This window comes from Telmatherina bonti (assembly GCF_933228915.1).
Source record: "Telmatherina bonti genome assembly, chromosome: 22".
Taxonomy (NCBI): domain Eukaryota; kingdom Metazoa; phylum Chordata; class Actinopteri; order Atheriniformes; family Telmatherinidae; genus Telmatherina; species Telmatherina bonti.
Window position 1 is genome coordinate 22,068,389 of NC_136631.1, and position 23,587 is coordinate 22,091,975.

The 23,587-nt window shown below is 41.1% G+C and overlaps 1 protein-coding gene across 1 annotated transcript in view; it reads right to left on the bottom strand.

Moving 5' to 3' along the window:
• hs6st1a (heparan sulfate 6-O-sulfotransferase 1a) overlaps positions 1-22,865 on the bottom strand; it is a gene marked incomplete at its 3' end in the record, with an annotated part of 56,080 nt that extends 33,215 nt beyond the window's left edge. The window contains exon 1 of the mRNA XM_079262266.1: positions 22,363-22,865. Within this exon, the coding sequence (XP_079118392.1) occupies positions 22,363-22,862 (500 nt within the window). The 5' untranslated portion in view covers positions 22,863-22,865. The remainder of the gene's footprint in view (positions 1-22,362) is intronic.
• Positions 22,866-23,587: the final 722 nt, after the last annotated feature.

Sequence of the window (23,587 nt, forward strand, 5' to 3'; positions counted from 1 at the left end):
CTGAAATTTCCCAACAGAGAGATGACACACGAACACATGCACACACGCACACACATACACACACACCCGCCAACACAAACACGTTGCAAAGGAGAGCAAACACAGACACAAAGACCTTCATCCCTTCAAAGTCAAGTTAACATTTAACTGGTTTAGTAAATCAACACACATGGAGCTTGTGTGTGTGTGTGTGTGTGTGTGGTGTGTGTGTGTGTGTGTGTAGAAAGCCACAAGAGTGCTGCAAACAGTTTGATTAACCAATCTGTGTGACACAACCTGGAGTTTTTGGACAAGTGAAATGATTTGCATAAAAACACAGAAGAGCCGGATGAAAAGGCCTTACCTGCTCCAGAAGAGGCCACAATGGTGAAGATGAAGGGTCGCCATGAAAAAACAAAAACAAGAAAAGAGATACAAGTCAGGTAAATAATCATTTGAACTGATTTAAATTTCGCACAACTTTATGCCATAAATATGAGTCAAACACATGAAATCCTGAGATCAATCTGCTTAAAACGCCATATCTTGGTAACACGCTCAAGCAATCATATGTGACGAGTCAGGCAGAAATTAACAAACAAGCAGATTTGTGTTGAGACAGACAGAGAAAGGCCCGTCAGGTGGGGAAATTGATGGGACGGTCTATATTTTTAACAGAAAGCGTGACAAGCAGGACGGCGAACAGACGGGCAGATAGATGTCTAAAATGGGAAGAGAGAAGGAGATGGACAAGTCGACATACAGACATGTTGGAAGTGACAGGAACAGCGTGCAAAAAGCAAGGAATGTGCAGCCACAGGGACAGGAAGACTTGACACCTCATTATAAATGAATGGACGATGCATGCTCAAAGAAGCTGACACTCAGGGGAGAAACACAAACGCACGGTGAGAAATCCCCTCCCTGGCGTGGGTACCCAGATGGACAGGTGGAGAAGAAGAACAGGCAGAGGAGTGAATCCCAGCTTGCTTTGGTCCTCCTCCAGATCTTGTGCTGGTGAGGGCCAAAGCTTTCAGAAAAGAGCTCCAACTTGGACACACACTCACTGCCAGATAGGTACGTTCAGAAAGAGTCAAACAGTAGGATGGAGAAATTATGAGGGATGGTGACAAACACGAAAGTGTGAAAAGGAAGAGAGCGCGGGTGGATAAGTGTACATGTGGGTATGTGTGTGTGTGTGCCAGTGCCTGAAATAAGCCTGATGGCAGCTGTCAGCTTCTATCTGATGGAAAACAGGAGAAGAGCAGGAGAGAGATGACAGAGCGAGCACAAGTAAGAAATGGAGAGCCAGAAAGAGAAAACACTGCAGGAGGAAGATAGATGGAGGTGAGGAGTAAGAGATGGCATCACTCATCCCACAGGTTGCAAATCCCACAGTACATATCCACAGCAGTCAACACTGTCACAAACCATATGCCGGTGTGTGTGTGTGTGTGTGTGTGTGTGTGTGCGTGTTTCCTGCGGTAGAGTCACTTTCACCTCAAAGTGAAATTAATCAAAAGGGGATGTTGCAAAGCTGACACCCAATGCGTGTATGGTTATACATATGTATGAATGCATTAAAATGAAAACATACTATCAAGCGAACAGACAAACTCACAAAGATCGATGGATGGAAGAGTGTGGAGGGAACGAATGTTGTAACCTCAATTCTATGACACCAGGAGTCAAAGAGAAGGCTGCATCTGGGTTTGAAGCAGCTAATGAGGCGATTCCTCCTCTCCTTTAACAAAACTTGGTCTATTATAGTACTTTAGTCAAGCATTCCTTCAGTTGGGATGAAGTTGCCCAGGCAAAAAAAAAAAAAAAAAACGAAAAGAAAAGAAAAAAAAAGTATTTAGAAACAAAAAAAAAAAAAAAAAAAAAAAAAAAAATTCAGATTACCTTAAAAACAGATGCCTTGAAGGTGAAGACAAAAAGGAAAACAGAACCAAAATCCAGGTAATAACCTCTCGTTTCATTAAGGAAAGCTCATTCAGAATGTTTGGGCTCTAACAGTGATGTACGTGCTTTGCACATCACTGATTGAGGTATGCCCTGCGATGGACTGGTGAGCTGTCCGGGGTGTACCCTGCCTGTCGCCCAAAGCCAGCTGGGATCGGCTCCAGCTTCCCAGTGACCCTGAATTGGATTAAGCGGTTCAAAAAATGAATGAATGAATGAATGAATGAATGATTGAGGTACAATCAATATTCAGTTTAACACAAAACAGATTATTTTAAAAGAGAGCAACTTATCTGCCCATACTTCATATTTTGCCAATTTTCCTGCAGCACAATGTGAACATTTATCCTTTTTTTTTTTCCATTGGTAGACTGAGAGGAACAGATATGACCTCGTTCAACTTTGTTCCTTTGTAAGTAAAAAAAGAACACAACAAAAAACTAAAGATTGCTTCCTTAACAGCCAGACAAACATGATGTATCAGCATTTGCTGCAGAGGATATTACTACACTGCTTCCCACACTCTCCTTCGGAATTCTGCCTGGTATGAACCTGATGTCCAACAAAGGATTATCCCTCTATTTGAGCGATGAGATTGTGAATAATTAATACATTTCGCAGCTCTGCATTATGTATGGTTCAGGCAGTAAATGAACCTTTACAAAACGTCTTCTATTTCATCCAGAAGCCTTCCTGGAAAACCTCCTTTGTTCATTCATAACATCTGAATCTCACAACAAAAAATTCTCACATCGTGCCTCTTCAACAAGTTTCATTGTTCCGGAACCCATTGAAATTTGATGCCATGATTTCTTATATTGCTCAATAAAATGAGAAGCACCTTTAATCTAAAGAAAACCTTCAGTGAATGTTTCAACAGTAAAAACCATCCCAGGTGAGGAAACAAATAGAAACCAGCACCAGCGTTGAACTACTGACCCCAGAAACACAAACTTCCAATATTAGCATCAGAAATACTCGCCAATCTTGTCATAAGTAAGAGGATCTGAATCGGTGCGTATTTCTGTCTAAACACCATCCGATACCATGGAAACTGGATCACAATTATGTTTTTCCTGCCCAACCCCACCATCACAACACGCACAGGGTACGTTTTTTTTTTTTTAAAATTTATTTGGAATAAAATCATTCCGAAATAACAGTATTCTCCCATGAGTTTGAATGAAATATTAATTCCAAATGGAGGTTTACATGGAAACACGTCCATACTTAGTTCTGCTTTATATCGGCAGTTTGGGACAGGTTCTGATTGGAACTTTTCATTCAGAATTAGGCGTTTACATGACCATTTTTCACCAGTTTAAAGCAGAATTAACATTGATTTGGGACTGAAGAAGAATTAAAACTTCCATGTAAATGTGGCCACAGACATAGGAAGTTACCAAATCTTGCATTACGATGATTTTAAGTTTGTAGACAGCAAGGTTTCTACATGAGTTACTGTTGGTCTAACATTTAGCATTAGCGTTTTTATTCATTTGAAAACCCCACTGGGAAAACACACCCAACGGCCAGAGACGACACAATTGCTGCCATATTTAACACCAACATTTGGTCTCATGATTTGGTTTAAAATTCACAAGAAATTTGTTGTCTTAAAAATGTGAGAAATTCCCAAAAGAAAGTTTTAGAGTTTATTGTCCTGTATAACATCTTAAAAAGCCTTCACTATAAGTCCAATTTCAAGATTTATTTAATGCAAATACTTAATCTAGTCATTAAGTTCGATGACAATCATTGTTTTCATGTGTTAAGTCAATTTTTTTTTTTATAATTTAACCACTGAGCCACTGAATGATAGCAACAGTATCTTACATTAAGACCATAATAAAGATAATTTATTTAAATAATAAATTTAATAGATCTCCTACTAAAATAACACAGGTGTCAGATCGGTACTGGCAGATACTCAAACCCCAGGGATAGGAATAGATATCGGACAGAGAAAATGAAATCGGAACATAGAGCTTCAACAGCAACTCAATCCAAGCAGATCAACCTTGTAAACCAACATGATGGAAAAATGAGCCTCTTTTCACAAGACAAAAACCACTTCCTGCACTTCTCAGCAATACAACAGAAATGTACAAAAATAATTAAATATTTCCCCATTTGCTGCATACATTAATTAAACTTTGTCCATCTAAGGTCAGAAGGCATCATTATGTATGTCGAACTAATTACAGCAGCTTTATTAAACCATCTGCATGTTTCTGGCAGTTCATAGTTTCTCCTAAATATAAACTTCAAGTCTCAAACTTCTTTTTATGTTGTGACTGCAAGAACTATATAAGAATTATATAAAGAAACACGGACAATGAATCCTGACATTTTAAGGAAGTTTAGTCAAAAGCAAAGACTGTGTCAATCACTTTCCGATGAAATTTTGTTTCTGCTAGAATACTCTGATTTGCAAAGTGTGGGATTTCCAAACAGTTACCTTTTTTATTTAAGGTGGAAAAATCTGGTTAACAATAGTCATCTCTACGATTCAGAAAACAAATGTTCAAAATATTTGCTAATACTGCTGTATCAATGGAGATGAAAAGCGTCACTACCTTAATTACACCGACTTGCTTCATTACAATGGACAACATTTTTCACAAGCTGTTCTCTTTTTCTTCTTTTTCATTTTTTGTCCTCCTTCCATTGTTACTGTAAGCGAAAACTGCCTCTGTCGGGTAAACAGTTGCTGAATGAGAGAGTAATGTGGAAGTGCATGTTTTGCCAGTCTGGGTGCAACCACACGGCCGTTGACAATCCAAAACTTTTTGTTTGCTCTCCTGAATACATTTTTTCAATATTGAATCAACTTGAGGAGGAAGAACAGCATCATTACGTGCAAAGTGATCCATGTACGGTGGAAATTACGGGTGGGAAATCAAATTGAAAAAAATCAAATATAGGGATTTTTTGCTTCATAATTTAAAATAGATTTTTTTTGTTTATAAAAAAAATTTTTTTTCCCCCAAATAAATAAAAATCATCCATTATGAAAGTTTTGCCATCTTTATTGTTTTTAATAATCTTTTTACTTGTTTTTTGGGCATTGTAGCAGCAGAATGATGATGGCCTGGCTACTCTGTTGTTTTTTCTTTAATAGAAATTAAGAAAAATAACAAGCAAAAAAAAAGTTTTGTAGATTTTTTTTGTTTGTTTTTAATCTACAAAAATCAGCAATATGGAAGAATTGTGAGAATCGCAATTTAAATCGATTGGCACCCAAAGAAATTGGACTTGAATCAGGAAAAAGGTATATCATCGCAGCCCTGGTGGACATGATGGAAAGGCCAAACAATATCTGCTTCACTTCATTGGCTGTGAAAGTTGAATTAAATAATGCAGAATTGTAAGGGAGAACAAGACTGTCAGGGCTACAATCCAGGCCGCTTGCTGTTGTTTCTCCATTTTTAAAACCGTAAAAAACACATTCCCCGCTCACTTGCCTTCTCATTTTAACAATATCAACAATCCCCAACACAGTATCACTCCCAGGTCATGCCTTTGTAATTGCGTTTCAAGAACTTTTAAAAGTGGTTTTGGAAACTTCTGAAAGTGTTACGCAAGATGTAAAACTGTCCCAAAGACTGTAAAAGCATTTCGCATCAGTGTAAAGTTGCTTTCTTGTTGGCAAAAGTGTTTTGGCAAGATGTATTCAGAACTTTGTTTTGGAGTTACACATGCAAGTTTGCATTAAGGATGGCTAAAGTGTTTCACATTTTTCATTCCAAATTTTTTTGTATTTTATATTCGTTTTAAATCTATTTTTTAATGTAATTATGTAAATGTAATGGCAATATTGTGAAAGTGCTTCACTCAATGCACTTCCCAGCCATCGTATCTTCTAGGCAGCAAACGTCAAAGTTAAGCAATATGCAGAAACATCACCCTGCTGCTGGACTGTGTGTGCCATCTACAGTGGACATTGTTACAACTCCCAGTTATACAACTCTGTACATTAGTTTGCATATTAAGGCCATTTTTTTTGTTGCAGTGCAATTTGTTTGATTCAGGATCCCCCATCCGCCTGTTGGTCTCATTGGTCTCATTACTGAAAGCAAATGTGTCAGTAAGAAATGACATTTTAACTGAAAATAAATCAGTCAGCTGTTTGCGCAGAGCTGCAGTTGCACGCATTCAAAGATTTCCTGCAGTCCCATAAAACAAAATGCCAACGAACCCCAGAGGCTAACAGCACGGCTTCATCCTCCTACAGACATTTGAGAATCCAGAAAATGTAAGAATTTGTAAGTATGCAAATCTCATTTTTACAATTTCCGGGGTGTAAAGGCCACATGCGCTCTCTCTGATCTTTGCCTTCCCTTCCAGTTTGTGAAGCACCGGTGTAGAAAGTAGTCAGGTATAATTTGGGTAAGTTCGGATTTATACACAGAAAACTATGCTTGTAAAATCTGACAGCTGCACTAATAAAAAAAAAGCCATTGAAGGATGAAAATTAACAAAAGAAATGACACAAATCTCATTAATGTGCAATACAATGGATGGAAATATGAGGAAACATTCATTTTCTTTATACAACTAGATGTATGATGAGTTAATGAAAAAGATTATATGGCACATTATGTCCTGATAATATAATGTTCAAAGGGGGGGGGGGGGGGGGGGGGTGTTATAAAGACTGTTGTAATAGACCCCGTGTGTGTTCTCCCAAGGAATGGCTCCAAGTGGCCAGAGTACCCCATCTGACCTTTTCACCTCATCACACACACACACGCGCACGCACGCACGCACGCACACACACACGCACGCACGCACGCACGCACGCACGCACACACGCACACACACACACACACACACACACACAAATGCCAAAAGGGCTGACCTCTTTATGCTGATTAACATTCCATTAGGGGAGAAAGGAGGCCACAAAGACATATTTTCCTTTACCTACACGTCCCTTTTTTTTTCTTCTTTTTTTTAAACCCATCTCTCTTTCATCCAACTTTTCTTTCTACTAGCCAACTCTAAACCGATAATGGCATCCTTCCAGCTTTTATTAAGCTCTTTTCTTCTTCTCTCCCTACTTCTCCCCTGGCTGTACTTATGCATGTGAACAACTATTCATGTGTTAGTATTGTTGAGGCAAGTGGGAGCAGGTCTGTTACGCAGCACACATGCTGACAGGAGCTTGACTCACCACAGTGGACCGGATCTGTGACTTATAATGATGAATCTTTAGCAAACTCGTTAATTTCTTTCCATGTGCAGCGACTTGCATATCAGTGGTGGCACACATTTCCTCACTTTCCCAATCAGAGAAAGGGAGAAAATAATAACTAGGTGTTTCATTAACTCTTCCACACCTCCGCTGCTTTATTAAGACCTGTGACTCACATATCTCAGCCTCTGCCCCTCTCAAAGCTTTTTTTGTGGTTGCTGGTGTGCAGCAGCACGTGGCAGCTAGTGTGTGTCTGCAACAGCGAAGCTTTGCCCAATAAAGTCTGAGCACATGGACCCAATAATCCACTCTCAAAATCTAAATACAGTGGTTTGTGGACATGTCAAATATTTTTGGTGCCAAAACTTCATAGGAGCAATTTCATTCCTCTGTTTTTATTATTCTATGCTTCTTAAAATGAAAAAAACCCCAAAAAACAAAACTTGCCAATAGTTTTGAAGGGTCGTAGATGCATTTGCACATTTAATTACTCTGAAAGCTTTACCTGGACCCTGCGCTCCTCTAAGACAGAACTATGCTGCCCGTTTACACCCAAGAGACAACTTATTACAAAAGACAATTAAATGCAGTCAAATACTTGAAATGTGGCTTTAAAATAGCAAAAAAAAACCAAAAAAAAAAACATAAACGAACAAAAGAAAAAAAAATCATCTAACTAAATTAATACTGAACAAAACTGAATGTTAAAGTTAGACTGTTCCATAGTGTAGGGCTTTTCCATATACTATGTGTCTGTATTTATGACACTACTTTGCCTATGTTCTTTCTCCTCATTGTATAAAGAAAATAAATGTTAATCAGATTATTTCCATCAACTGGCGTAAAATGAACAAACTATGCAAAGAAGTGCTGGTGGCATCAGTCGTGGAAGAACTTTCTCTAAATTGAAACAAAACTTGGTGGACATTCATTAGAAATTATAGCAGAGAGCTCTTCTATAGAAATCACTTTTATCTCTTGGAATATCTGGAATATCATACCTGGAAAACACCAGTCAGTCATGTGAGTTTATGGTTTATCAGCTTGACATAAACAGCTGGTGAATAATGATGTTTCAACCTGTGCCAGCTCAGATGAGAGTCATAATGTTGTTTCTATTCCTTCTACTTTCCCATCAAGTCTTCAAAAAAAAACAAAAAAAAAAAAAAACAAAAAAAAAAAAAAACCAAAAAAACAGGCCATAATAACCTCATGTGGTATAAACTCTTCTGCACATTAGTGGCAAGAAAAAGAATTGTTAATACTTCTCTATTTATTTTCCTTTAGATTAAAATGTTATCAATAATCTGAATAAATGCAGATAGTGGTGAGTATATCCTGTCCTTTTCTGCTTAAATCATATTTCAGTTTTTCTTGTTGGTCAGCGTTCAAATGCATTTTTTAATGCATGCATTTGAAAAAGAAGGTCCAAACAATAAATTACTTATGAAATAGTGAAGAAAATTCATTATGCATCAGCTTTATTAGCTATTCTCAGTCTTCTCATCTAATGCCAGTAGCAGTGATACTGGGACAGCGTGGACACAACAGTAACAAATTAACTTGAAAGGTTGGACCTCGTCGGATGCATGCAAAAGGAAAAAAAAAACAGATATCTCGTGCTGACATTTCACCTTAAAACTCAAAGCACCAATGCAACTGTAAGTTGTATGATAATATATTATAATAGGAGAGGCAAATACAAAATAAATGCAACTTGCTCATTAAAACTGAAACTTCTTCCTCCAAGACATGAAAAAAAACCTGCTTGTTGAGCAGAAAAGACTCGTTTGGCTTGGAGGTTACATACATACATGCCACACACACACACACACAAAAATGGTGAGTCATAAAAACAACGTCCTCTCCTTCATCCAGAGTGAACAACCACAAAAACAGACCGAGGCAAATGGCTCGCAGAGCGTGACAGGCTTTCACTTATGACTTATTACTTCGGAAAGAAATACAAATAAAAGATGGAGTGAAACAAAAGATGGATAAAAAAAAAAGGAACTTGACACACCTGCAAGAAAAGCATCTTCATAAAAGTTCAGCAATTGTGTATACAAGCCAATTTAACTACTTGTGCACATGGGCCGCTTGCACAAAAGGAGCAGGATAAACAATACGAGTGCATGTTTGTGTGTGAGAGTGTGTTTGTGTGCAGTTGAGTGTGAGCCAGACTCCAGCTGAGAGGGGAGGCCATGGCAATTCCCACTGACCTGAAAACTAGCTAGCCAACTACCTCAAAACAACACGAGAAACGGAGAAAAGATGGAGAATGTCAGTGAGCTTGAGAGAAGAAAAACTGTAGAAGGTGCGATTAACAAATACTGGAAAGTGGTGATGGAGAAAAGACTTGGAAATACTTGTGCAAACACAAACCCAGGTGCAGTGTGGGATTACGGGAAGGAACAGGCCCTGATGCATCGTTGTGCCGCTAGCTTTAGTTAGACAAAAAGGAAAGAGAAGGCAGAAAGAGCGCAGATGGACAAAAAAAATGGGATCAGACGTGAGGCATCTGGACACACCCAATAGGACAAAAACAAGCAGAAAGAGAGAGATAGTGTGTTTAAAGTCTCAACAGAAACTCGGTGTGTGGATGTGTGAGTATGCCGCCCCCCCCACGACTCTTGCTTTTGTGACTCGTAAGGTCCCCCGCGGTCAAGAGCGGATCCTCTTTCTCTCTTGTGCGCCCTTTTCATACACTCGTTCCCTCTCTTTTTTTTAATACACTCACTATTCGTCCCCTCCCTCTCTTTTAGCGCAGCGCTGAATAGCCCCCTCTCTCTGATGAGTGACTGATGAATGAAGCTGCTCTTTGAAGTCAAGAGTCACAGCACGGCTGGTCAAGCGTGAAGAGATGCTGGACAAAAGACGGCCGAGAGTGAAGGGAGAAGAGGAAGGAAGGGAGGAAGAGAAAAACACGCAGGAGGGGGGCATATTCAAAACGAGAGAAAACGTCAAACAGAGAACATCCATAAAGTCTGTAAAGGACAGAGGCGGAATGTGTGTGGCGGAGACGGAGAGCGCGTGAGAGCATGGTTTGGATTTTTGCATGAGTGAATCTGAGTATTTGCATTGTGGCCCTTGCAATGAAAAGACCAGCATCACGCAAGCGACAAACGATAAAATCAGGATGGACAGAAATATTTCAGGGGCTACATGGGTTGATGGGGTTCTTCCGAGTTCCAGTTGGCCTTATAACCCCTCCAACTCTCTATACTACGGACATTTAACCCTGACATGTTGCTTCCAGACAACGTTTTAGATTGATCATCTTCAAACTCACTAAAAATTTAATTTACCTTAAACTAATATTTAGCTGTACGTTCCTGGTATTCAACTTGATTAGTCAAATGTTTACAACAACAGCCATAATGGGAGTAAAAGTAGTCCTGGTGGGGGTGTTCTGTGGGTGGAACCTGCTCAAAAGGTGGGGGCTGCTCAAAAACTTCCTGCGAGTTCCCACTGGTGGATTAGTGGATTATTGGGTGGATTGACATGAATGTGATTAACTGGTGTCTCAGAAAGAGATGTCTGTTGAACAGATTACGATGCAATCTGGAGTGTTGTCTGTGCAAGCTTTTGTGACCCCTGAATTCTAGCCGGGTGCCACCATCACGCAACGATGAGAAAATGCCAAAAAAAAATAATTTTTAAAAAAAAGTTTTCTTTACAGTCAGGCTTGCAGGTTGAGCGTGATTCACACTAACAGCTTATATCCAGAGCTCAGGCCGAGGCTGGAAGGCGCAGTGAGATGGCTCTTTGCTCATTATATAACCTTCTTCATGAAATATGAGAATAAACTTTCACATAGAAGTTCAGACTAGGTTAATAAACTACCTAACCCTATCCACTTTGAATTTACATGTGATTAATGCATATTAGCTTGCCTCTCCATTTGCATCTGATTGATTGCATTAATATTTAAGACATTTCACAGAATCCTGAAAATTGTCTACCATCAGTGGGCTGAGCTTTTCCCTTTCTATTAAACTCTAAGCAACCAATCGATGTGTTTGTTCAGGACAACCCCGGGCAAATTTTGCAATATTGATATATTTAGTTTCTTTTTCATGTATTAGCCTTATAAATGTCACAACAGAGCACTTTGCATGTACGGAAGCTCTTTAAAAAGGGCCTCAATGCATTTTTCTGTATCGATTTAACACAGAAAAAGTGTAAAAACAGAAAGCGGATCAAGTTTAGGTTGTTCCATGAGTCTGCAGAGCGATAGCACAAGGCTGTCAGTAGAAACATTACACAGTGTGACAGATCAAAAGGCTGATTTCAATGTTACAAGACTACATCCTAAACTTCAGGCGTGTAATATCAAAGACGTTCGTTTTAACAGACTGACTGGCTGAACAGGTTTGAAACAGTCAGATCCTAGACTGCAATCGCCCCAAGACCAGAAGATCTTTTCATGGGGTATCAGAAATGTAACGAGGGCTTCTCTGTCATGCATCTCCCCAGAAAAAGAAGCCTACCCTCCTCCTCTTGTGTTTATGTCAATCTGGCATCAGATGAGATCACTGGCAGATAAAGACACATCCTGACACATCACTTCCTCCCTTCTGGAGGAAGCTGACACTCGCCGGGGACCTCAAAATGACAGTGCTGGTGGTGAGGGTGCTGATGAAGGAGGAAAACATTTGACAGAAGGGAAGGGAGGAACGAAGTGAGAGAAAGGAAAAGAAGAGGAAACAATGTGAGGGGAAGGGAAATATACAGGCAGTAAGAAAGGTGAAACCTACATATCTGTGGCCCAGATCCACAGAGCTAAGCAGGGTGAAGAGGAAGAAGAGGAGGAGGAGGTAGGAGAATGAGACAAGGAAGTGAAGAGGCACTAAGAATAGTATAACTGGATTAGCTTTAACACTGACCTTCATTCAGCAGGGTGGCACTCACTCTCTCAATTGCTCTTTACTGCTATTACAGGAGAGGCTCGTCCTACTTTTTACCTCATACTCTCCTCATCTCAGGCTGCATTACGCCGCTGAAACCAGGATAACTCATTTCAGAAAATCTCGCTGAGAAATAGCACATATTAAGGAAGAGGAAGATGAGATGGGAACTTTTAATGTTGCAGTTTTTTTTTTTTCCTTTTACTTCCTCTCCTGTCATTTCAGCTCAAGCAAACACACGACTTATGGAACCAACAAGAAAAAAAGTGGGTGCGTGAATAACCTCACAAGTCGAAATGAAAGCAAAAGCAAAAGACCACAGTCCAATTATCATTTCATCTCTGAAATCTTTCTCTACAACTACTAACCCAACCTGAACTGTGGTGAAAATGAAACTGACTGGGCAGCCATCAATCTAGTGGTTTGCTAGGAGACTTCCTTGTGGTGACACAAATACATAGTTCCTGTTTGATCATGTGTTTTACCTCAGTGTCTCTGTGGCGTGAAAAAACTTGTTCTTTTTCCATTCTGACTGTAATTTTGACCGGCAAAGTCAGTCAGGAGTACTTGATTTCTTGACAACATAATAAACACCTACCTGTTTGGTTAGACTGGGTTCTGCACACAGTCTGTTCCACTTATCAGCCAAAGATGCTTTCATAGATACAGACTTCCAACTAAACCAAAATGCTCCTCTGGAAAAGACTCTGCTTTATATGCTGTTTATAGCCTCACCTAAAGCTGATAGTCTTTAGAGAACCGTCAGTATTAAAAGATTTTTAGATAATCGATATACAAGTTTAAAGAAATACAAAAAAAAAAAAAAAAAGACCTTCGTTAAAAATGATTTTATGTGAACATGTGTTCATTTAAGTGCAGCACACACACTTCTCATTGCTGGGTTGCCTTGAAATAACGACATAAAACAAATCACATTTAAATCACATTAACAACATTAGTCAGGTGTGAGAGAGAGAAAGAACAGGCCGTCCACAGTGGCATGTCTCATCTGTGGATTACTCAAACACACACGCACAGCTGCGCAAATCAAATAAACGTGCAGTCTTGTGAAATGGATCGCGCGAGCTACACATCCACAGGAGACACATCCTGCTTCTGAACGCACAAACGAAGCGCACGTTGAAACACACTCTTTCCGAAGATGTGCTGTTTCTAGAGAGAGTAACGCTGGTGATCTACAGTTCTGCCCTTGAGGGGAAACAGACAAACCAAGCGTAGCAGAAAGAGGAATCTCAGTGTTTTTTCTTTCACTTCGGCTTCCCATGAATGCCATCAGCGCTTTGGTTCCTATGATGGCGCTCTCCCATGCAGGCAGACAAAAGACGCTGCCATCCTGGGATGGCATGATGAGGCAGGGAAAACAGAAGACAGGAATGGTGGAAAGGACAAAGTGAGGCACAGATGGAGACACTGCCGTCATTGACTTTCTTGATGAAATTTTTTGGTAAAAGTTAGCCCACCATGTCTGACGGTCTTGAGCGTTTAAAGAGAAGAGCGTCCCAATGAGTTGAAACTCTGCCTATTAATTCAAAGAGGCCAAAGTGGATTTGCATTTTCCCCACAATTCAATTAACACGCTTGTCAGCCGCTCCTCTCCTTTCACAAACCTTATTTGGCCATCACTCACTCAGACACAGCAGCTTTGCAAAGAGAAAAATTGATGCATTTATTTCATTTCAATAAACAAGTAAATAAATAAAAGAATGAGAGAGGCGGGGGGTGAGATCCTGGGTCACATTCTGCATGGACTTGTCTCATCCAGGGACATGAGAAGACAGTGCTGTTAATAGATGCAGAAAGCAGTCCCATGGGATGTCTCTCTCTCTCTTTCTTAGTCACCATGTCCATGAAGAAGGGAGGAGGACATGAAGGAGAGAAAAGATGAGTGCAATCAATGAAAATGGCAATATTGGGAGTGCTTGAACAAAGACAAACGCAGGCCCAACGATGTGCAGCAACAAACCAGACAACCGGGGCTAGTCTGAAGTAGATTTAAAAACCAGGAAGAAGTGTCTGCCGCAGACCCACTGACTGCTGCGAGACCAGCTAATTACTCCTGCGAGCCTCTTGTCTGATTAATAGTCTGTAATCCTATTCTCATGGATAGCATACCATAGCATTCTGCAGCACCACTCATTAACCACTATAGAAATGCCCACTAATCACTTAGTCAGTTTGAGCTAGCAAAGCTAATGCTAGGCTAGGATAATCAATAGGCTGTAATCCTGTTGGCGGAACTGCTCTAGCGTAGCAGCGCTAATTACCAGCCATAGAAATGTCTGCTAATCATTCACCATACGGTTATTTGTCCACAGGGCTGCAGAGTCCACTCACTTCCGTGGTGTGAGGTGACATTTGACGGTCAGCAGCACAGGGTGGAACAGATAGAGTGACACAGAGAGCAACGGAGACTGTGTAATGATTAAGAAACACATCACTCTTGTTTTTCCTCTCCTCGTCTCGTCTCTACCTTAAGCATGCATCGGGACTACTACCGTCTATGTTGGCGTCATTCAAGTTTTATTAATCAATGGTAAAATCCTCTCTGATCTATAGCGGTTAATCAATAACGAAGGCTTGCAAGCAGCGCAATGATAAGCCCTCACAAAACGCCAATGGAGACAGTCATCAGTGTTCAAGCAGTCTCTCGCTCACACACACACACACACACACACACACACACACACACACATCCACTTCTTTAAAATTCACTGAGGTAAAACAGCTGGGGCAAATCAATGTCTCCAACAGCTTAAACTCATCTTGACCGCACCAGCTGGTGTGCTGGCAGGTTGATTCAACATCACAATACTCCTGTTTAGAAACACCCAACATAAATAGTTTAGGTTCGTTTAAATCATCGCACATTTTCAAACTTAACACAACGCAAATGTCTGTAGTCAGACTAAAGTCCTGGAAGAGGAGTGGGGGGGGGGGATGCTAACAGAGGTTTCCATGTATTCTCTGGCGCTAAGGCCCAAACTTTGGAATGCTAACAGTGAATTATATGAAACACTGACCTACAGATGAACTCCTGCAGTCGAGAGGCGGCAGCGGCGTTGCTGAAAAAGAGCTGTCAACACTCACCTCGAGCTACTGAAGAAGAAAACACAGAGGGGACATATCTCACGCTTTTATGTGCGAGATTGCATGGGAGTCAACCATCCTTCCGCTATAGTTTGAAGGACGGGGCATAAAACCGAGGATAGCCACACGCTCCACCAAATCATTAACTGTCGGCCATCTTATTGGCTGTTGAATTTAAGGCATGAAGTTTGTCTGTGAGGAATTGTTGGGGCAAGTTATCCAGCTGTGTCTAAATGGTCATTTTATTTACTCATTTCATCTTGGAAACACAAGAAACTGCTTTACAGACAACAAAAAAATCTCAAGTAAACTGCCTCAGGGCTCCAGAATGAGAGTATTGAGTTGCACCTTGAGACCATCTTTGTGGATCAGGAGTAACACTTAAAAACATGCTAGAAAATGTGAATAGGGCTGGTTCTTTTTTCTTTTTTTAAGAAATAAATTAAATTGATTTATCCATATCCAAATTTGAGATCAATTTTTCAGTCCTCTTCTGCCGTAAGGTGACTGCTGTAATGTGACTTACTGAGACTCGGCGAGATCATTGTCGCGCGCGCGCACGCGCACACGCACACGCACACACACACACACACACACACACACAAAAAAGTGGTTGCCTGTGTCACAAAATAGATCCAATATTCATTGTAGGTTTTTATTAACGTCAACACGGTACCTGAGATCTGAAACTTTAAGAAGACGTAGAGCAAGTCCACAGAATGAAACAATCTTTAGGACATTTTTCAGTCCTGTGTCCAGTATTTGGCTGTCTTTTTACATTTCTGGCTGTGAATGGAGGGGAAACATTGTATTGATATAGCTCTTCAAAACTGAGTTTAGATGCACTGTATTAGATTATTACAACTATATGAAAACTACGTGAACACTCCCAGATTTGGATGGTCGTGCAAACAGGCTCGGTGTTTTGCAAAATGTCCCTAATATTTAGGAAAATAGGTGCTTTTACACAGTTATCTGAAACTGAATCAAGATTGCATCAAACTGAATTAAATTCTAATTTAAACAGGCTGCTGTGAATCAAAATAAGTTGATTCAGAAAATAAGTGACATTACGGAGCGTGCTTGTATTAGAAAGAATGGTGAAAACGCGGTGAGGAGATGCATTCGCACACTGACATGGCTGTTTCTGTCAGTTTTATTATTTAGGCAAGTAAGTTTTACCATCAAAAGATTATTTCCATAGCATGACTTTAGAGGTGGGAAAAAGTTATTTCAGCTGACTATCTAGTAAATAAACAGGTTCAATAAGTTCAATTAGACGCAGTCCAAGTCCATCTAGTTACGGTATAATAGAATTAAGGACACTCCAATTGATCGGGCACTAATATCCGTCCTAAATCTTTTGAACTATGGTCACTAAAAAAGCCCAATCACAGGGCTGATCTATTTTTTATCATTAACTTCAAAAATGGTTAAGAATGAAGTGTTTTATAGAAACAATATGATGGACATGTTGCACAATGGTAATCATATCTTCTCATCTAAGAACTATTGATAAAATGCTGTTAAAAAAAATGCTTTGTTATATGACATTTACAGGGTAAACAACATTAAGACACAGGATCTTATTCTCAAGAAAGACCAATATGATATTTTGAAAAATATATAACAATGTTATATTATAAATCAAAGGTTTCAAATGCATAGTGTTGTCTTGTCTTTATGGATAATCTCCCTTATTACATAACAGCAGATAAATTTAATCGAATTCAGTCCTACATATTATAATAGTTGCATTTATGAAATGATAAAATTGCTCAACTAAAAGGAACTAGGCATTTAATTTGGGACATTGTTATATTTACAGTAGATACGATACCCCTACAGTTGGGAAGTTTAAACTCTATGAACTGCAACTGGTCTCTTTCTGCATGTGTGAACACGAAAGTGAGGAGGGGCTTTGTTCAACAGTCATAAGAAACCATGAAAAGGTTCAGAAAAAAACAACAAACTGCATAGAAAGTATAATTGTAAAACCACCTCTGGGTCCAGCCCGACTTTTGAGAGGAAATCTAGATTGCCAACTTGATAAACAAAAAAACAAAACCCTAAAAGACAAAACTTTTAAAAGAACAAAAGCTTGATGCACTAGCTTCGGATGAAGGGATGTAGCAATACTAAACTGCTGTTTTAATCCAAATACATGGATGAAGGGATTAATTAGATGTCTAATTTCAAACTGTGCTAACATTAAGAATTTTTTCTTTAAACACTTTTTCCCTTTTACATCTTAATTTGTTTTTAAATAATTTGTGGGCAGTTTAATAAAATGAAAAAAAAAAAAAAAGAATTGTGTTGAAGTTTATGTCAATGGTGCTTCTAAATTTCATGTTTCTAGTCTGACTTAGGAAAAAAAGTTAGTTTCCTAAGAAAAATCCATTAGTCCACTAATGTTTCTGGCACACAACATGAACACAATTTAGTGATGCACCTTGAGAGCCTCTCCCCGCACCTTAATCCCTCACACTTTACCCAATAAAACCGGAGACGTCCGGTCAGCAAGAAGCTAGGATGCTTGTTTTTTGCAACTCATCATAATGGCCTTAAATAAATCAGGTGCAGGTATTTAGTCGCAAGCGTAAACCTAATTAGACCCTTAAATTTCATTAAGACGCGCAGTGTTTTCCCATAACAGGACGATTAGAGCTCAGCGTACATACAGGGAATAACTGGAGAGAAGTGTGTGGACCGTTTGTTGGGAACGTTGGAGCCGCGCTGCTGCCACAGCCGCAGGATAAGCGGACGTAACCGGCTTTGGAGTGCCCGGCCACCAGTGCTTAAACCCGGTTAATCTGATTGGATTAACACCGACCAGCCAGGAAACACATGAGTGTGTGTGCACACATGCACTCAGCACATGAGGAAGCACGTGCACACGCTTACATTTGTAATATATGTCAATCAGCTGGGGCTGCCTCTGTGACTTCCTGGAGTTCATCTGGATTGCGGGCTGCGCTGGCTGGAGGACGGCATCACGCTGGGTTTCCACATGCACACGCACTCACCCCTCCAAAAAAAAACACACATGCAGTCACTTGCAGAGCCATCCCAGAGAGTGCCGAGGCGATTTGCGCTGTGAATTTGAAACAGACCTATTGAAAGAGGAATGCCCAGCGCTTGACAACCGTGCTAATTGACTAGTGCCCTCCCCAGCAATGAAACTAAATGTTTTCACTGTTTTCCATCTTTTATCTGTTCAATCACTTCCTGACAGCTCCCCTCTTGTCTCACACTCATCCCGTCCTCCTCCTCATCTTGCTCTTCGCCACATCCATCCCCTCTTGTCTCCCTCTCTCCTTGCCCCCAACCGCCACCCCCCCCCCCAATCCTCATACATGTAATCATTCATTAGAACCAAGGCACTTGTCCATTAGGCAAAGCAGCCATTTTGGAAATTGCAGCAAATCTTCCATGAAAAGACATTTCCTCTAATGCGGTAGTCACGCTCGGGGGGGGAGGCGGACAAGGGGGCAGAGATGGAAAGAAAAAAAGAAAAAAAGAAGGGAGTGGGAAAAGTGAGGCAGACAGAGCGAGAGCCCCCGGCCATAAAGCCACCAAGCGGAAAGCAAGCCTGCTGTTTGATTATAGAGTGACACTATCATGGATGGATGGATGGGAGGAAGGAGAGGGAGGAAGAGTGTTTCAGATGCAAGCAGAGGGGATGAAGAGGAGCTGGAAAAGAAAAAGATGAGGGGAGAGAAAAAAAACAAACAGGGAGTGATTTGAGACAGAACTGAGATAGAGGCAGTAAAATTAGCCCCATCACTTAACTTACTAAGATGTTCTGTGACACACGAGGATTAAAAACAGACACGCACAGGCAGCTCTGAGATGTGTGCAAGTACACACTTGCACAGGCCAGATGGTTATCCCCCCCCCCCCCCCCCCCCATCTGAAAGCATCCTTCTAATTTGAGTAAAGTGATAGAAAACTCCTTAACCAATTACAATTCCCATATCTTACGGGTTGCATTAGAGTCCGCCTGTGTCACTCATTAATGTGTGCGTGTGCGCATTAGTGCGTCCCACGGGAACAGCGAAGAACATCAAACCGATATAAGATGTTGGAAATGATGAATTCACTCCAAGTGGCAAATCTGCTGAGTGTGGGAATATTTCTTCCTCCCAAAACGCCACCGTTCATCTCGATCTCATCTAATCGCCGATCAAAGACGGACCCGTCTCTCACCGCTGCCCTCACACCGTCTCCAGAGGCGGACGGTTTGCCTCCGGACCAGGCTGAAGCTACTGGAGCATCTTATATCCCTCCATAGCGCTGGACACACAACATTTCCAACACCTCCACATTCGGCGTGATTCATTCAGTGTCTTGAACGCCGCTGATGTCCACCGTTGAAAGGAAATATTTTTCTAAGGAATTGTGCAATAGATGCATCTGTGGAATCGATACCTAATCCGACCGTGACAGCTGAGCAAGGAAATGTGCCTTTTTTTTCTCCCCCCCCCCCATTTTCCATTTTGCAATCCTTAAATAAATAAATAACTTCAGCATTTCCAGAGCAACTGGTTCGTTTAATATAGAATTCATCCAGGATTTTATAACATATGTGCAATTCAACGATTCAGTGATTAATCATTAAGCTGATGATTAATACAAATCTTAGGTGATTTACTTATTTTAAGTCATTTATGTATGACAATAAATTGTATTTTATGTCAAAATATGTAAATATTTACAGATTTTTCTTGAATGTCATTAAATTTTGGGTTGACTCTGAAGTAAAGCAAGCCAGATTAGTGAGATTTAAACAAAAAAAGTCTTCCTTTTTTTTTAATTTTTTTTTTTTTTTAAATTTCTTTGGGTGCTTTTTTACCGTCAGAAAGCATATTTATGTGACTCAATCCATGTGATGAAAATCGTCCTAATTCAGCCTTTATTTATTTATTTTTTTTGCAGAGTTTGAATCGTTTGTGTAAAATGCAGTTGACAGCCGGATAAGAGCACAGCTGCAGAGGGAGATGAAGAAATCTCACCACCGCTGCTGCTGCTGCTGCTACATGGCTGAACATCTCTGGACGAGCGCGTTCCACGTTTTCCTTTTCTCATAACTACACATTCAACTGCTAACCACTTCCTCCAAGAAGTGAACAGATGTGTTTGCGTGTCTCTCACACACACACACGCAACGCAGTACATTTCCACCACACTGATAATATATGCACAGCTGATCTGAAAGTTATCCGTCCAGTGATTTGGTACAAAAATCCCACGCTTGATGTTCTGGAAACACAGATAATCTTTTTCACACTTGTGCTGCCTTCCTTATTTCCCTGCCACTGCCCTGAAGACAAATGCTTCTTGCATTTAACACAGTGACACGACATAACCGCACAGTGCACACAGCAGACAAAAGCATACATGGATGAAAAAAAGGCAATGAGAGACATAAAAAAAACAAACAGTTGTGAGAGCAAAAAGCAGCAGAGTTTGTGTTGAGGTGTTATAAGTAATATAAAGCGGCAGCGTTTTTCTTCTGGGTGTTATTAAGCTTATAGTTCCTTGTATCTCTTGTCGGCACTGATCGGATAGTCGATTAAACCTAAGGCAAGAGATTGTCTCTCCGCTACGCTCTCACCCATGCACCATGCAGACAGACCTCTCGCCTCCACTCTGCCTTCCTGTCTCTTTTTTGTTCCCCGGGCCTCCTCAGGTACACACAATCACAGAAACACACACACACCCAAAAGCACACCCAAAACAAGTTCAGGCTTTGAAACAGTGCTCACAGAGTGATGAAAGCCATTTATCCAGCGTCCACTGTGATACCTGGGCTCAACATGCAGAATGGCCGAACACGTTATCACCTCTGACCGGGGGGGGGGGGGGGGGGGGGGGGGGGGGGGGGGGGGGGGCGCGACGACGACGACCCACAGGAGTCAGGACTGACGCCAGCAGCAAATACCACCGCTAGTGTGTGTGTATGTGTGTGTGTCCCAGCGGTAATAATCATCAGGATTAGAGCGGAGCCAGACCCCCACAGGGTCCCTTCCCCCGCGCCCCCCCCCACTCACTACTACCAGCCCAACCCAGTACAGCCGTGCACAGCCTGCAGCACTGATCCCCAGTTTGAACTGTCATGGGAAGCAGAGCAGGCAGCCAGTCATCCCCGCCTGAACCTCGCTGCCAGACAGACAAATTTCCACATCTTTCTGAACCCTATTTGTCTTATTGATCACTTGTAGCGAAAATGAAGTATTGACCAGCTCCGGCAGCACAAAGGCACAGACCCTGTTCAGCAAACGAACCCTTTAGCAGCAGGAGTGCAGTGAGATGGAAGCTGATACAGTCGTCAATATGTCTGTGTGAGGGATGCAATATGTGGGCTGCAAGAATGGGGAGGCGGGGGAGAAAATGGGTTACACCTTAATAAGAATCTGCTTCATGTCTGACTGTCACAGTCAAAACAAGGGATTATTACAGAATGGGAATGCTGCCTGGGTGATTTACATGGTCCTGATGTATTCTGCCAAATCTCAGTGTGTGATTAAGGGGGAGGGAACCCTGATGTTGGTATCTATCAACAAATGTCAGAGGGAACTGTTGAGTGTCTGTAACATTTGTGACAGCAGTCTCCCCCTTATCCACAATCAATCTGCTTTTTAAAGGAGGACAAATGCAATCGCTGCCATTATCCTTTTATCTAAAACCTCTGTCCCATCAGAGAAGTTAAAGCCATTAAGATCCAGTTAAGATTTTAATCCGTTGATGGTTTTCTGTTCTAAAAGGCCATAATATCAATGCATTTTACTACGTAAACCTGGAATCACAAAGATGTTTCTGCAAGAAAAATACCTTCAAACTCATGCGCATTTCATTGAGTTCACACATACAGTTATATTAAACCAGTTGTGTTTGTCTCTGGTGGGATCAGATTTTCTGTACAAAGATATTCAAGACTGCCTCAAACATATTGAATACATTAATCATTTTATTTAATTGTGTTTAATTAGTGTGACTGAAATATTTCATTCATAACTGAGAGAAATGAATCTACTTATTTGTCTTATGAACTTCTTACACCATAAAGCATATTTAATAAAGATTAAAGTAGTCTGCTTTAAAAGTTTGAATGGTGTAAACATCCAAAATGTGCCTTGTGAAAAAGTTACACCTAACACAGTTTTGGGCTACAAGTTAGACCCGATGTGGTGCTTTTACCTCTGGTTCTTCTGCTTGCTCTCCTTCTTGTTGAGGACTCCCGGCACACAGTTGGTGAGCTCGGTCCAGTCGGCGTGCAAGCCGCAGCTCCAGCCGGTGGAGAACCGGGAGAAGAGCCAGGTCTCCTTGCGGTTCGGCCGGTAGCAGGTACACTTCTTCTGGCCCGGTCTGCAGTCGCAGGGAACCTCCAGACGAACATTCTGGACCAGGTGCCTGCCGAAGGTAGTCCCGCCGGTCTTCTGGATGTGCAAAAACACGATCACGTCCTCCCCTTTGATTTGGAAATCGATCGTCCTCTCCAGGTCCCTCACGGGAAAGTAATATTTCTTAACATAGTGGGGGTCCGGAGTGGGGAAGATGTCCCCATCGTCTTCCTCCGTGAAATAACCGTGCGGGGAGCCGAAATTGATCACCCCGGGAGCCACGTACTGATAGAGAATCAGCATAAAACACACGGATCCGACGACGATCAACAAGAATTTGCTGCTCCTCTCGACCATGATCCTTCCCAGTGCGGTTCATACAGTACGCTACCATTTCCCAGTCAAGCCCACAACAGAGAGCAGGGCGCTCGGCTTCTTCATTTTCGCTCTGCCCCCCCTCCAAGAAACACTCGTGTTCGGGGCTCAAGAGTGGCTCACTCCATTTCCAAACGACCGGCGAAGTTGGCTCATGGTTCTCCGAGGCCGTGAAAGACGCATTGTAACTCGCTGAAGAGCCCCCTGCCGTAGCAGACCCTCCCCCGTTTACTTTCTGCTGGTTTCCAGTCAACACAACAGGCTCACTGCATCACAGTGGAGCTATGTACCCAGGATGCAGCGCGAAACCCACCTTTTCAACCTCTCTCGCTCCCTCTCTGCAAACCGAGTGAAAGGGAGAGTCGCTTTAATTTATTGGTTGAACGTAACGACCGCGTCAGTTACTTGTAGCCAATAGAAATAAGCGGTGGGAAGCTCCTAGTTCTGAAGTGGAAATACACCCCGTTCACTAAAGTATTGCCCCGTTTTTCTTTGCATTTCTTATCTAATTTAATTATTATAATATCTCTACTAAAATATACTGTTTAAGTCAGTATATTTAGAAGATAAAAAGCTTATGCTTCCAAATTCACTTATTTAATCCCATTTAGCTATAAGAATAATCCTATCAAAACACAAAATGTTTCATTATTGGAGTTAGTAAATTAAAAAAAAAAAAAAGCAGCAAACAAACCGTCCTAAATGCT